The sequence below is a fragment of the Globicephala melas genome, chromosome X, assembly GCF_963455315.2.
Source record: "Globicephala melas chromosome X, mGloMel1.2, whole genome shotgun sequence".
Taxonomy (NCBI): Eukaryota; Metazoa; Chordata; class Mammalia; order Artiodactyla; family Delphinidae; genus Globicephala; species Globicephala melas.
This window is the reverse complement of record NC_083335.1, coordinates 23,286,994-23,303,448: the sequence shown is the minus strand read 5'-3', so window position 1 is coordinate 23,303,448 and position 16,455 is coordinate 23,286,994. Positions and strand designations below refer to the sequence as shown.

The 16,455-nt window shown below is 41.6% G+C and overlaps 1 protein-coding gene across 2 annotated transcripts in view; it reads right to left on the bottom strand.

Moving 5' to 3' along the window:
• Positions 1-16,455, bottom strand: part of TENM1 (teneurin transmembrane protein 1) — an 806,315-nt gene that overhangs the window by 68,312 nt on the left and 721,548 nt on the right. For both annotated transcript variants that reach the window (XM_060293028.1, XM_070044740.1), the window contains one exon: positions 12,604-12,758. In XM_060293028.1, coding sequence (XP_060149011.1) covers positions 12,604-12,758 — 155 coding nt within the window. The remainder of the gene's footprint in view (positions 1-12,603; positions 12,759-16,455) is intronic.

Sequence of the window (16,455 nt, the reverse complement as noted above, 5' to 3'; positions counted from 1 at the left end):
CCATTAGAGAAATGCAAATCAAAACTACAATGTGGTATCAGCTCACACCAGTCAGAATGGCCATCATCAGAAAATCTACAAACAATCAATGCTGGAAAGGGTGTGGAGAAAAGGGAACCCTCTTGCACTGTTGGTGGGAATGTAAATTAATACAGCCACTATGGAGAACAGTATGGAGGTTCCTTAAAAAAGTAAAAATAGAACTGCCATATGACCCAGCAATCCCACTACTGGGCACATACCCTGAGAAAGCCATAATTCAAAAAGAGTCATGTGCCACAATGTTCACTGCAGCTCTATTTACAATAGCCAGGACATGGAAGCGATCTAAGTGTCCATCGACAGATTAATGGATAAAGAAGATGTGGCACATATATAGAATGGAATATTATTCAGCCATAAAAAGGAATGCAATTGAGTTATTTGTAGTGAGGTGGATGGACCTAGAGTCTGTCATACAAAGTGAAGTAAGTCAGAAAGAGAAAAATAAATACCGTATGCTAACGCATATAGATGGAATCTAAAAAAAAAAAAAAGTTTCTGAAGAACCTAGGAGCAGGACAGGAATAAAGATGCAGACATAGAGAATGGACTTGAGGACACTGGGAGGGGGAATGGTAAGCTGGGATGAAGTGAGAGAGTGGCATGGACATATATACACTACCAAATGTGAAATAGATAGCTAGTGGGAAGCAGCCGCATAGCACAGGGAGACCAGCTCTGTGCTTTGTGACCACCTAGAGGGGTGGGATAGGGAGGATGGGAGGGAGACGCAAGAGGGAGGGGATATGGGGATATATGTATATGTATATGTATAGCTGATTCACTTTGTTATAAAGCAGAAACTAACACACCATTGTAAAGGAATTATACTCCAATAAAGATGTTAAATAAAATTAAAAAATAAAATAAAATATTGAAAAAAATATATTGCCATATTTCAGAGGAGAACAGAATAAATGATTCAGAAATAGATGTTCTGGGCTTCCCTGGTGGCGCAGTGGTTGAGAGTCCACCTGCTGATGCAGGGGACGCGGGTTCGTGCCCCGGTCGGGGAAGATCCCACATGCCGCAGAGTGGCTGGGCCCGTGAGCCATGGCCGCTGCGCGTCCGGAGCCTGTGCTCCGCAGCGGGGGAGGCCACAACAGTGAGAGGCCCGCATACCGCAAAAAAAAAAGAAAAAAAAAGATGTTCTTTTCCTCAAATCTAGATATGGCAACTAGAAGAATTGTTTATTTAGTGCTATTTTGTAATTTCCAGCCATAAACGCTAATGGATCACTCCTTTACAGGTGAGTAATGTGGAGAGTCACTAGGGACTCCTAAAGTCGACTTTCTTTATGGTTCTTGGTGCTGTTGTCAAATCAGAGTCTGAACAACAGTAACTGCCATCTCATGCTGTGTGACAGTATAATTTGATTGCTATATAGTTGGAGGTTTGTGAAACCTTTCCACATGCCACTCACCTAACTGGTGGGGCGAAGGAAAACAAAAGCCAAGGTTACATGTAATGCCATATGACCTCGCTCTTCACTTCTGATTAACACCAACAATTTACAGTTGCAAGTGCTTTTCAGAAAACAAAGGTCTTTCATATTTGTTTTCTTGTTTAACTATCAAAATAGCCTTAGGAAACAATACGGGCTTTTATCCCACTTTCTATTGTTGAGGAAGCTCAGACACAGAGACTTTAAGTAACTTGCCTGAGGTTGCACTGCTAATAAATGGTAGAATCTGGACTCACACCCAGGACTGGCTATGTTCTTTCTACTAGACATGCTACCTTAGTCAAAGGGAAGTGGGTGATTAGGAAATTGTCCAGAGAACTGGGAAAATATGGCTTAGTACTCCTGAAGAAGTGAATAATTGTTCCAAGCTTATAAACGTGTCTGACAGGAAGTTTGCTCATTTTTAGTCAATTGTCATCACTCTCTAATTTAAGTACTTTCACATTTAAGGTTATCGATGTTTTGAGCTCTTTGAGAAGAGCGTGGCTAAGTTAGCAGCGCCTTCCTGCCACGGTTGGTGTAGACTAAGCTTCCTCTTTACCTTAGAGAGTGGCACTTCCCCCTCCCCCATTTTTACGTCCATGAGCCTTTGGATCTGCGGGAGGGACTGGCTGTGACTGACGTGGGTTGACAGAGTGCACGTGGCTCAAATGAATAGAGCAGAACATTCCTGACTTAGGATGCTTATATCTGGACTGCTGCAAGAACCGACTGCCGAGCAGCAAGACTGCTGCACTACTGATGCTGTCCAGGCATGAGAATAGGGAAAGAAAGTGAGAAAATCCACTGGAGGTTTGGTCGGTATGAGTTTATCATTATTATTGTAAAAAAAAAAAAAACCCACGCATAACATTTTTACCATCTTAACCTCGTTTAAGTGTGCAGTTCACTTGTGTTAAGTATATTCACATTGTTGGGCAACAGATCTCTAGAGCTTTTTCATCTTGCAGTAATGACACTCTATACCCATTAAACATTAATTCCCTCTCTCCATTCCCCTTGGTATCTACCTTGCTACTTTCTGTCTCTATGATTTTGACTACTTTATTTTTTTTTTTTTTAGGTAAGAAGTTGGATTTATTTAGAGAGAAACACACTTCACAGAGTTTGGGCCATCTCAGAAGGAGAGAAGCCCCGAAATATGGCGTGGTTAGTTTTTTTTTTTTTTATTTTAACATCTTTATTGGAGTATAATTGCTTTACGATGGTATGTTAGTTTCAGCTTCACAACAAAATGAATCAGTTATATATATACATATGTTCCCATATCTCTTCCCGCTTACGTCTCCCTCCCTCCCACCCTCCCTATCCCACCCCTCCAGGAGGTCACAAAGCACCGAGCTGATCTCCCTGTGCTATGCGGCTGCTTCCCACTAGCTATCTACCTTACGTTTGGTAGTGTATATATGTCCATGCCTCTCTCTCGCTTTGTCACCGTTTACCCTTCCCCCTCCCCATAGCCTCAAGTCCATTCTCTAGGATTTTGACTACTTTAGATACTGCATATGAGTGGACTCATACAGTATATGTCTTTTTGTGACTGGTCTATCTCATTTTGCATTTCCTCAAGTTTCATCCATGTTGTAGGATGTGACAAGGTTTCCTTCTTTTTAAAGGTTATATAATATTCCATTGACTGTATGTACCAGATTTTCTTTCTCGTGATATGTTTTAATACCATCCAATTCATTATTTGGTGGTCACTATAGAAGTGGTTGATTCAGGGACTTCCCTGGTAGTCCAGTGATTAAGACTCTGCACTTCCACTGCAGGGCACATGGGTTCGATCCCTGGTTGGGGAGCTAAGATCCCACGTGCCACAAGGCAAGGCCAAAAAAAAAAAAAAAAAAGTGGTTGATTTAGTTGTTTAAACTAACCAGCCAAATAGGATGAAGTAAATGGTTGGCACAAGGGCTGTCAAATAACTTTTTTGGTTTCATTTTACTACTCCCTGGGCCTCATTAATCTGCTCTTTGAGCCATTCTCCACTCCCTAAACTTCTCTTATCCTTTCTGTCACCTCTCTTTTACTCCCACCTAGCTGTCCCTGCTGCCCACAGGCATTGCTGGCTCCTGATAGAGGTGTTTACAGATATTTCAGATTAACTTGCTTACATCTTCCCTGTTTGCCATTTACCGGCAAGTCACTCCTTCCTTCCACCGCACATCCCTTGGTCTGAATTATCTGGAGTTGGCCACAGACAGTTTCTTTGCTTTGACAGTGAGATAGGTTCCATAGTCACTGAGGCCTTGGGAGGGGGTGGTGGAGGGGGTGGAGGTGGTGAGATTTTCATCTCTGGTGCCAAGAACTTTTAAAGTAAACTTTCTTTTTTTTTTTTTTTTCTCCCTGGGAAACCCCTTTATTCAAGCAAACTTATTATAATTCATATTTTCTTGATTCCCTACAGAGCTTCACAAAATTCAGAAGTCTGTCCCTGCAGGGAATTTCACTTGTAATGGCCTTCATTCCAAAGATATAATTCTGTTCTCTTTCAGTGTGCACATGGGAGAGTGATGGAAGTGCACAAAGAAAGGCAAGTAACCCCTGAAGAACTTGAGTTTCAGTAGCTTCCATATCACTCAGGGTGATGGAGGACGTTCTGTAGAAATGAAAAGGTTGGCAGGGGAGAGAAGAAGAGACGATGAGGCACATTAGGCAAGAGTTTAAAAAGGGGAAAAGAAGGTGCCTTTTCTGTACTAAAATGACTGTTTCTTTTCTTTGTTCTCCCTGGATTGCTGTAACTTTTCATGCATGAATGTTATTATATATAGTTTTTCAAAACAACAGGAAATGCTGAATCCACTTGTATAAAATCGAATTGACATGTAGATTTCAAAGAGGAGGCTTATATTTCTCCTATCCAGTTGTGGTTAGGGTATCTGAGACTTGCAAAAAGTTTAAAGAACAATAGAAAATAGCTTTTCTTCAGGCACACAGAGACCTGAAGTCTTTCAGGGAAGGCAAAGGTCCTCGGCTTGGGGCAGGTGGTATAATGCAGATGGATGAGAGAGAGGAAAGTTTTGTTTCCTTTGTTAAACAGAATGACCACAAAGAACATTGAGTCAAAGTTACTAAAGTCCAAGATGGGTGAAGGGACTGTAAAATAGCACCAAACTTCTTTAAACTGAGTTCAAGTTTCCTGGACAGAAAGAATTACCTTTTAGAATTGCAAACGAGTTTTTAGAACCAAGTTTTACAATTACTGAGAAATACTGGGCAGTAGAAGATGTGTTGGACGATTAGAGGTGGTTAAACATAGGTCTGACCTCAAGAAGAATCCGAAGATGTGCCCCACAAACTGTAAGGAGGGAACCTGATGTTGATTTAGGAAAGGTCTTGGAATGGGTTATTAAACAGTTGTTTCTTAGTTCTTAGATGAGGAAATGGTGTTTACAGATACTATGGCTGGAAACAAATTATGTCAAGGGATTCTTATTTTCTTTTAAACAGAGTTACCAACTTGGTAAGGTTTCTCATGATACCTTTGTGGATGAGTTAGGGGAAATATAGGTGAGTGTAGTGGCTTTCAAGCTTGTTTTGACTGTGACCCTCAGTAAGAATTATATTTTAGACCATTATTCAGGATATACAATTGAAATAAAAGTTTCATGAAACAATACTTATTTACCCTTACCACACATGATACACTCTGATTTTTTTGTTGTTGTTCTATTTCATTTTTCTTGAAAACTAGTCATAGGCCATCGTGTTGCTTTCCTGATCCACTATGAATCACAACCCATAGGTGATAGTTCAAACAGATGGATTCACAGTGTAAGAGATGACTACACTAGTGGTGCCACGATTTCATCTTAGCCTATCTATCCATCAGTTTTATCATGGATGAAGACATAGAAGGCATTCTTCAAGTCCATAGGTGACACAAGGCTGGGAAGGGTAGTGAAGATATTGGATAATAGCAGAATACAAAGATAGGGACTGAATCTAATGAGATGGAATTGAATACAGACTAACATAAGATCCGGTACTATGATGTATGTGTAGTAAGGGTAAGTCAGTATTGTTTCATGAAACTTTTATTTCAACTATATATCCTGAATAATGGTGTAAAATATAATTCTTACTGAGGGTCACAGTCAAAACAATCGGAAAACCAACAGTGCAAGTACAAGATGAGGAGATGGGGATGAGAGACATGTGAATTTTTAGTCCTCTGTAATCACGTCGTACGTCAAAAGTGTCCAAAAATCCAACTCAACTTTAACTGTGGTTTCTTAACCTGTGCTCTTTATTTCCCTAGCATTTTGCCCAAGTGCTTTGGGGGCTGCCATGCAAACTACCACTGGATAGGAGTGAGCTTGAATAAAGAAGGTTCTAGGATACTACTTCTTGTTTGAATTTGCTGTCTGTAACAGTTTTATAAATGGGGACTTCTTCTGTTTGAAGTAAATGTTCTTTGGCAAAAGTCCTTCTGAAAACCACCAGGCAAAATGACCCGAAACAGAGAATACAGAAAGAGGGTTCTGAGTTAGTCAGAGCACATCTGGATTATTTTACTCATTTCTGGAAGCCTCACTTTCAAAGAGATATTGATAAATGGGAACATGTTCAGAGAAGAATGAGGAGAATGGTGAAGGAACTCAAAACCGTGGCAAGTGAGGTACAGTTAAATGAATCAGGGATGTGACTTAGGAGGCCTGAGAGAGTTGTTCACATATATTGAAAAGGCTGTCATGTGGAGAAGGCAGTTTGGTATAATAGTTTGGTGAAAAGAATGTGAACTTTGGCATCAGGTCAACCAGGTTCAAATTTCAACTCTGCCACTTATTGGTTGTGTGACCTTGACCAAGTTTCTCAACTCCTCTGAACTTTGTTTTTCATGTTTATTAAAAATAGGGGAACATAATACTTTCCTTGAAGGACTGTCATGAGGATTAAATAAGATAATATATATGAAAGTACTCAGTATAGTGCTTGGTTCACAAATATATTTATTTCATAGAAGACAGATTAATTCATACCACGAGGCCTAAAGAGTTGCAGTAAAGACTAGATGGTGAAAGTTAAAGGAAGATTAAAAAGTTAGAGGGATCCCAGAAGAGTTTTCCATCAGTCAGAGACATTCAAGGATGGAATGCGCTGCTGGGGAAACGTAGTGAGTTCCCTATCCCAAGAGGCATTTGAGGAGATGCTGGACTATTACTAAATGGTGAGAATATTCTGGAGGGAATGACTGGGGAGAGGAGGAGAATTCCCAGTAGACTAGCTCAATAGATTGAATGCATGGGGTCAAGCTTGGCTCCTCCAAAGAACCAGATACTGTTCTTCTTTCATAACCATGAATGATGCCTCCTTCCACTTGTTAGGCCCATCGGACAAATGAGTGCTTTGGGGAAGCACTTTGTAGTATAAAGATGGTCCAACAAACATATACGGAGGACTGGTTATGCATTGGATACTCCAAGTGTGCACATTATGGACAGTGGGTCAACAGGATTAGCTGCATACGAGAGGTCCATGGTGCTTGTGTATCTGCTATTGGGCTGATTTTGGGGAGAGCACTGGGCTGGCCCCAAGGAGTAAATCAGCTCTCAAATTTGCTAGCACACCAAGAGACTTGGTCTAACTCCCAATTCCATTCTAGTCAGGCACAAGATGGAGGTGAGTTACCAGAGCAAGATGATTCAAAAGCAGCAACGGAAATAAAGAGCCCAATCTCTTCATAATCAACTCATCTCCTGAAGTGAAAGGCCTGGTTGTTTATGGCAGTGCTGACAATGGGAAGTTATGCCTCAGAGTTTATACCCAGAGTTGTTTCTCATTTCAGTAAATCAGAAAAAGATATTGATTTTGAACAAATGGCTGATTTTATTGTCAAAGCAAATTTCATTTCTTGAGATGATTAGATTTTACTAAACTCTTTCCTAAGTGCCACTAAACACACATTCTGTGAATAAACAGCATATTCCTCAACCAAATGACATTTGTCACCCACTAAATACAATTATATTTGGTCATCTCCAGTTGTCATTGAAAATGCAGAAGTGGGAAAATTGCACACTGGGAGTCAGAAAGTTTTTGCTCAACTCTTGGCTGTATGACTTAATAACTCTATGGTCATAGCACAATACATAATCCTTCTGACTACCAGTTTTCTTCTCTTTAGATGGGGAGGGTGGCTTCTTCTCTCAAGGGTGGTTGGGTCGTGGAGATAAAATGGAACAGTGTGAGTAAGATGCTTAGCATAGTTCCTGGCACATAGTAAGCTCTCAATAAGTAGTAGCAGTTATTATTAGAATTAACAGAAGGAGAATATTCATAATCTGTTGAGGATTAGGGCACGCTTTTGAGGATTGATTCTTCCCAGGGGCTCAGGTTTGCCTCAGAAAAGAACAGAAAACAAAGGCATCACGTCCCAGCTTCCAAAGGTATTATACTATGCTAGCATGAATGGGCCTTCCCATGTTGGGGACTTTTTGTGTGTGTGTGTGGGGGGATTTTAGTTTCCCGACCAGGGATCGAACCCAGGCCCCCCAGGCAGTGGAAGCGCTGAGTCCTAACCACTGGACAGGCAGAGAATGCCCAGGACCTTTTGGTTTTGAAATGTAGGGAGAGTAACAAGGAACTTTAGCAATTGGGTTGTATTTCTGTAGAGAAACCTTCATGATGTTGTAAGGGCCCTTGAGAAAACAGTTGATCCATCTTCCTGATTCCAGAGAGGCCTGTATTCCAAGCATTCATAGATTACTGCTATCCAACATTTGCTTTAAAAGTTTCAGAAGGTGGGGATTCTATAAGATCTTTGGATAATGTATGATACTGCCACATTGTCTTAGAATCAGTAAGCTCTTCATAAGGTCTGATTCAAATCTTCATGCTGCAGCACAGGCCTCTATTTTTTCTCTTGCCTCTGCCTGTCAGCAGAATCTGTGTGCTCTCATTTAGACATTTGTCTCTACCCTCACCCATCAATATATTTTGATTTACTGAAATATAAAACTGAGCACTGTAAGCTCAGCTGGATCACTGTAAGTACTACTATAAACAACTGGGGCTTTCCTCTTGGAAGGTGTTATGAAGCTCCCTATTCAGCTTTCTTCCTTCCAGCTCAAGACAGTCCATGTTCTTAAGCAGAGTCATGGGAAACCTAAGTCCCCAATCTGCCACCATTGTCTAAACAGACAGTGGAAACTCTGTCCGTAGAGGCTGAGCACCTGGGAAGCCGTGCCACGCGCTGGCTTCCTCCCGGTAGACGCTTTGACCCAGAGCATTTCCTTTGGTGTCTTCCAGCTTTTGTCCACCTGTGCCGCACCTGGGTGCTGATTTGCTTCAATGCCAGATCCTCCCCCTTCCCAGCCAAACATCTCAAAAGAGTGATCTATTTTCACTTTCTTCACTTCCTCACCTCCCACTCTACCACTGCAGTCCAACTCCAATTAAATTGCACTGTACCAAAGGCACTCTTATCAGAGTCACGAATGCTGTCCAACCAAATTGCTTCTTAAAACAACAACAGGGCTTCCCTGGTGGCGCAGTGGTTGAGAGTCCGCCTGCCGACACAGGGGACACGGGTTCGTGCCCCGGTCCGGGAAGATCCCACATGCCGCGGAGCGGCTGGGCCCGTGAGCCATGGCCGCTGAGCCTGCGTGTCCGGAGCCTGTGCTCCGCAACGGGAGAGGCCACAACAGTGAGAGGCCCGCGTACCGCAAAAACAACAACAACAACAACAAAAACACACCTTATTTTACGTGACCTCTAAGCAGCATTTGATATTAACCGTTCCCTTCCTTTTGAAAAGCTTGCTTCCCTTGCGTTTTTGGACCACATGCATTCCTGGTTTTCTTCCTACTTGTCGGGTCTCTTCATCTCACTCTCCTTTTTGTGGGTTCCTATTCCTCATTCTTCTCTTGAATATTGTTATCGTTGGAGTTTGGTCTGAAGCCTTCTCTTTTTTTCTGCTTATGTACCCTCCCTGGAAGATCTCACCCACTTCCCTATTTGCCATTACCATGGGATAAAACTGATAATCCCAAATCTCATCTCCATTTTAGGCCTTGATATCCAATTGCCTGCCAGATGTATTTACCTGAACATGCAACGGTACCTCAAACTCAGTTTGCCCCCAGATAAACCCCTCACCCAACCCTCACCCAAACCTGCTTCTCCTCTTCTTGTATTTCTTATCTCAGCGAATGGTACCACTATACACATACATCCTTAATTCCAAAATTGTCAGTCAGCAAGTTCTTTGATTGTAGCTCCAATATTTCACTAATCTGTCTCGCTTTCTTAATCCACACTGCTGATACTTTAGGCTTGGCCATTATCATTGCGTGCCTATGTAACCCGCATGAAGCTGGGCAGCTTCACGGTCAGGGTCATCACGGAGTTGTATCTCAAAGAAATATCACCTGAACAGCCAAAAAAAAAAACTGGAAAGCAATTTAATTTGCACTGAAGTTTCTTGAAAGGGGACTAATCATTTATTTATTGATGTTTTGTCCCTGTCACACCTACATTGCTTTGACTGCCTCTTAAGTGGTTTCCCTGCCTCTAATACTGTTTCCCTCCACTTGATTCTCTATACTACAGCTAGAATGCTCCTTTACAAATGGATTTCCATGTTTAAGACTATTTTAAAAATGCATTTTCTTGCTTAATGCTCTCATTGGCTCCCCATCGTCCGCTGGATAAAACTGGAACTCCATCACGCTTATAAGGTCCTTCACCACATTGCCCGCACTTAACTCCTTCATATTCTTTGTACCATATAGTGTCTTTTTCATATTGGTATATGTGTTAACGATGCCTGCTGAGCACTTACTATGCATGTCCAAACAAGGTACAGTGGGAAACTCGTTGGATACATAGTTTGGCAACAGAGAGCGAATTATATATTAAACATTGTGATGTTAAATTCCAGGAAGGGAATGAGACCACAGAGAGGATTAGAAGCATTAGGGAAGGGTCCCGTGGAAGAGGTGAGGTGTAAGGAGGGTAGGGAAGGGGATTTGGACCAGCAGAAGAAGTTCCAGTCTGAAGGATCGGGGCCATGAGAAGCAGGCTCCTAATAAAAGTGGAAGGTCATACTCTGGACACTGAAGTAGACATCAGTCCAGACTCATTGTCCTGTGCTGGCCTAAGAGGAAAAATGCCAGATACTCTTTAGGGTGCTTGAAGCACACAACACGAAGAGATGGCCAGCAGCGGAGATAGAAGCCAAATAATTTGGACATGAAGCCTGATTTCTCTCCCAAGCTGTCCTGCTGGTTTCAAACATGTACCCTGACTCACCCCACTTAACTCTCCATCTCCTCCCCACCTCCCCCCCCAAAATGACTGTTTTTCTCAAGCTGATGTTGTTTAAGGAAAAGGGAAGGGGGATACTGTCAGGGAAACTGAGGCTTGGAATGAAATGTCATAGAGAAACTGTGACTCTGTCTCCTGTTCAGTGGGCTGCACTCTGCATGCCAACCTGAAAGGGATGAGGTAGCTTTTACGGCGGCAGTTATGGCTTACGAGGTGTCGTGTGAAAAAGGACCCTTCTCACGGTGATGAAGATCCTATGTTTGCTCTATTCAGACAAAAGAATTCTCTTTTCAGCATAACTTTCCACACCGAAACACATAAATTGTTTAGAGCTGACTGACTGCAATACTAAGTGTTCTATTTTAAAACTATTCCCACAAGTGAATCATATACGCGCATCTTCTCTCTTTCGTCCCCCTCCTCCATATAAACACATTCACGCCCTTCCTCGCCGCCATAAATAATGCTCCTTTTGCTTGCCTCCCGCAGGACTTTGCATCGTGGAAAGTTAGGCTGCTCTAGGACTTGATAGCCTGATCCACTCTTATCTCTCTTAAAGAGGGTTCATTCATTTTGTCAGTTTTCCAGGCCTTCCAATTCCGATTTTATTTTTGTAGTTGACTCTATTTGACTATTTTCTGAGGTTCTGGGGTGAGGCAGGGGCATCCTAACCGTGGAGAATATTGCTGGTTGCCTACTGAAGAGTAATCCTTCATTCCTTGCTAACAGAACCCTGATTTGGGTTCTAGAATTAGGTAGCAGTCTGCTCAGGGAGGTTGACCCAGTTCCAGAGGGTCTGAATCCATTTTGGAGATCCCATTTCCCCTTTGCCAGTGACTCACTTCTGGCCAATGTGACACAAGAAGGAAATCTGCCGGCATCTTTGCCTACTTCTGGTCATCTCACTATGTGAATTAATGAAACCTTATTGTTCAAATCACTTTTAGTTAAGTGTCTTACTACTTGCAGTCAAAACCATCCTCTCTGATACACTAACCAATTCTAAAACTCTCAACTTCTACTGTGATTCATTTGAAAAGATAAATCATCTACTTCATCAGAGTCATAGATTCATGGAATGTTAGTTTGAAAGTCCGTTTGACGACTGTCTAGTCTGTTTCCCTCACTGAACATACCAACTGCTTGTGTCTGCAAACTAAGAAAGTCATCCACAAGGTGCTGGGACTGTGCTCTATGCTCTGTAATCTCTACATGTCTAATCCTGATTTTGCATAATTCTGGTAAAATCAGAATTTTGAACTCAGACGGGAACTACACTGAATTTTCCCTTTTATTCTCATTGGCAAAAGGCTCTCCTAAATACATGTAAAATAGATCTCAGAGGGAATGTTGCTTTTACTTCAAAAAAAAAAAACCCCACAAAAAACCCCCCTAGAAATAGCTATTTACATAGACATGAATAATAAGTCATGTTCATATATTCATTAAAAAAGATTTCCAGACTTTAGTAGTCAGTACTTTTCCAAATGTGAGTTATTGTATTATTCAAAAATAATAAAATTACATATCTTGGACCATAGTCAATAAGTGAAATTGGCCTTACCCTCTAATTGATTCAAATTTGAGAGACTTTAATGTTCACGCCAACATTCCACCCACTGGTACTCCCATCCTAGTTTACTCTTTTCTCTCAACTGAGTTTTTCTGAGGAGGAAAAAAGTAACTTACATAAAGAGAAACTTCTGCTATCTGGTGTTATAATGGATACACCAGGCTTCCTTTCTACCTAATTTCTGTATGAGAAAATTGTTATCCGTTTCCATGATGCCAAATGGTGATAGCGCTTGAAAACCATTGGTGCCTACCTGAGTGATGTCCATTCCCGAGTCACAGCTCAGTGGCTGTGTGGAAGTCAGACCGTTTGAGCCGATTACAGTTGTGATCACACCATTCTCATCAATTCTCCGAATCATAGTCCCATCCACAAAGTAAATGAATCCATGCCTATCAACTGTGATGCCTGTTGGGGAAGAGCAATTGAGCATTAGTAGTCTAGAGGGCCACATTTGCGCCAAGATCAGTATTTTGAAAGAAGCCATAGAAATGAAAAGGCATTTTAAAGACATATGGATTTAATTTTGCTCAGCTCAGACAGAACAGTAACGGGAGAGGTTTGTTTGGACACACATTCACTCCTCTGTGTATTGAGAAGAAACGACAAAATGTAGTATGTGGAGAGAAAGCCAGTCTAACAATTTTGTTGTCCAGTTTTACATTTCTACCCCCTGGATACTTGCTTACTCCCACAAACAGAAAAAAAAAAAAAAAAAATCCTCTAAGACAAATGGGAAAAGACAGGGGAGGCAGTGTATGTTACATTTCTTTTAGAGTGCAGATGCATAGGCCGCTGCTTGTTTTCATAGTTGCATTAGAAATAACTGACTTGGAAAGCATTAAAATTATTTTCATCAATTCACTCTCAGTTAACAGAGTCTGTAATAATTCTGATAAACTGGACTGAGTTTTTTCTCTGTATTATCTGTTAAGAGGGCAGCTGGAGAGCAAAATTATGGTGTCACAAAAGGAATGGTTAAGCTTCTAGAAAAAATACAAGTCAATAAAATTCTCACAGTAGTTTTACACACTGTGCTAATTACAGTCTTGTTTCTTGGAAAATATATAAACGCAGTTAGAAGGCTGGGGTTCTAATACTGAATGCACCACTTACAACTGATGTGTGACTTTGAGTCATTCAGCCTCCTCTTTGGTAAAATATGGAAAAGATTATCTGCCTGTGATATTGTAATTTATAATAAAGAATTTTGGTCTCCGTTCCCTTTTCTAACACAGAGCTCCTAAAACTCTTGGGATTGCCTGTGGTGAGAGAGATAAAGGTGACTTCTGTTATGTTAATGAGGTGACTTTGGCTGCACTTTGGCCAAAGAATAGGCTGGTTGCCAGGAGAACCAACCTGGTGATTAGAGGACTGGAACTTTCAGTCCCACCTCCTGACCTGGGCTGGAGATTGAGTTCAAAGGCCAATGGCCAATGATTTAATCAATTATGATTATGAGGCCTCCACTGAAAACCCAGAAGGACAGGCTTTGGAGAGCTTCCATGTTGGTGAACACAGGGCGATTTGGGGAGAATGGTGCACCTGGAGAGGGCCTGGAAGCTTCCTCTCCTTTTCCCCATACCTTGCCCCATGCATCTCTTCCATCTGGCTCTTCCTGAGTTACATCCTTTTTATAATAAACCAGTTATCTAGTGAGTAAACTGTTTCTCTGAGTTAGCTGAGCCGCTCTACCAAAATAATGGAACCCAAGAAGGGAGTTGTTGGAACCTCCTATCTACAGCAGTTCTGTCCGAAACACAGGTGACAACCTGGACTTGTGATTGGCATGTGAAGTGGTGTTGGGGGAAGGCAGTCTTGCAGGACTCACCCCTTAACCTGTGGGATCTGATACTATTTACGGGTAGATCGCGTCAGAATTAAGTGAAATCGTAGGACACTCAACTGGTGTAGAATTGCTTGGTGGTGGTGTTGGTGGTTCTCTCCATGCTGGAAATTGGTCTCAGAATACCTTTTATTGCTTTACTTGGCTAAAGTGACCAACTGTCCTGGCTTGCATGGGACTGAGGCAGGGTTCAGTTTTAAACCGGCGACAGTCCTGGACAAACTAGGATGAGTTGGTTATTCTATGCCTAGGTTGTAGTAAGTATCTGATGAAATAATGCATTTAAAAAGTGTCAGACACTGATAAAGAACATATGGTTCAACTCCTGCTTCCCTTGCTACTTTGAAAATAACCACATGGCATTACTTTAAAATTAGTTTACAATTTAGTCTTTTCCTAGTTCTCCTTTATTCAGACCTTGTGAAACTCACAATGTATGTTAAAGTTAGGAAGATCTGTGATAACCAGCATGTCCTCTTAGTGCTCATGCGTGCACCCACACACACACACACGCGCACAATAATTTTCCTGGCAAAGAGTGAACTCATCTAAAGACAGTTTATAAACCCAACTTAATAAACTGCCTTTAGATGAGTTAGTTCATTGGCAGGAGGTTAATATTAAGGCTCGACTTTATGATGTACTTTGATTAATCCTGATGTTCCTCATGAAGTATTAATCCTTAACATCTATGAAAGTTACAGATTCATTTTTTAAAAATAAATTTATTTATTTTATTTATTTTTGGCTGCATCGGGTCTTTGTTGTGGTGCGGTGGGCTTCTCATTGCGGTGGCTTCTCTTGTTGCAGAGCACAGGTTCTAGGTGCGCCAGCTTCAGTAGTTGCAGCACGCGGGCTCAGTAGTTGTGGCTCGCCAGCTCTAGAGCACAGGCTCAGTAGTTGTGGCGCACAGGCTTAGTTGCTCCGCGGCATGTGGGATCTTCTGGGACCAGGGCTCGAACCCTTGTCCCCTGCATTGGCAGGCGGATTCTCAACCACTGTACCACCAGGGAAGCCCCAGATTCATCTTAACTTTCCCTGAATGCCTCTAAAGTCATCTATGTTTTGGTGAGTTCTCCAAGGAAACCAGCGTGTCCAAACAAGGGCAATTCCATGTCAATAAGTCCCTTTATTATTTTGGGTGGCATAAAGACCTTAAAGAAGGTTTTTAAAAAGACTTTCAAGACCACGGCAGGTCAAAGGATGATGGCATAGGAACATTTCTTTCATCTCCAGAATATCTGGACTGAAGATGAATCAAGGGGTATTTCTGCTTTCTATTTTTCTTTGTGTTTTGGCGAAATCAATTTCTTAAATGCCTAGAATTTGGTCTGGTGTGTCGCAGGCCTATGATTTGGGGTCACCTTCTATGACCTCTGTATTCAATATCACTGAATGTGAACTTGGAAATCTGGCTGTCGTAAGAGGATGACCTGAAAGATCAAGACTCAAATCTGGAGAGAGAAAGGCTAAGAGCAGACAGGCTTGAAGTGTATAAAATCATGAATTATTTACCAAACGCATACTGAATGGCACTGTGCCAAGTTCTGTGCGCGCTAAAGGACGAAGAATTCAGGTACATGGAAAGCAAGACTAAGAGGATACTGTGAAAGTGCTGCTCTAACTGGGAGATGATAAACTTAGAGAATCAAATCCCTGAAAATTGAAACAGATTCCCAAAAGGTATAGACAAATGTATTCCTCCAGAAACTAGCAGTACAGAAACATACATCTTTATGCTGACATCAGGGAGGACCATTCTGTTCCTTGACTACTACACTCCTCACCCCCGCCAGAGGGTGGAGTTTGGCCTGAGCTGGGGAGGATAATCTTGGACTTTCATGGTTTTCCCACTTTTAATTTTCGTGAACTTCTAAACACTGAACTGCTCTCTCTCTGTTCCTGTCAGCTGAACTCCACAGATGAGGCTTATTAAATCCTCGCTGTTGGCCTTCGGGGCTCATTTGGCTGACAGTTTGTAGGATATTCTCCTTTCGTATATTTGTGTAGCAATTTCTTTTATCGCGGTCCAAATTCCAAAATACTCCAATTTTTGAGATTCTTTAATTAAATTTAATTGGGTTATACTGATGTTCGGAGTTGAAAAAGAAATAGTAGAAAGGGCTTTGAGGGACTGTGTGATAGGTGCTTTATTTATGCATCTAGGCATATTTTCTATGTACATATTTTCATTTCCTCTCATTTTCCTACCCCAACCAATGAACCAACCAAACAACCAACACACAGACAAATTCCCCA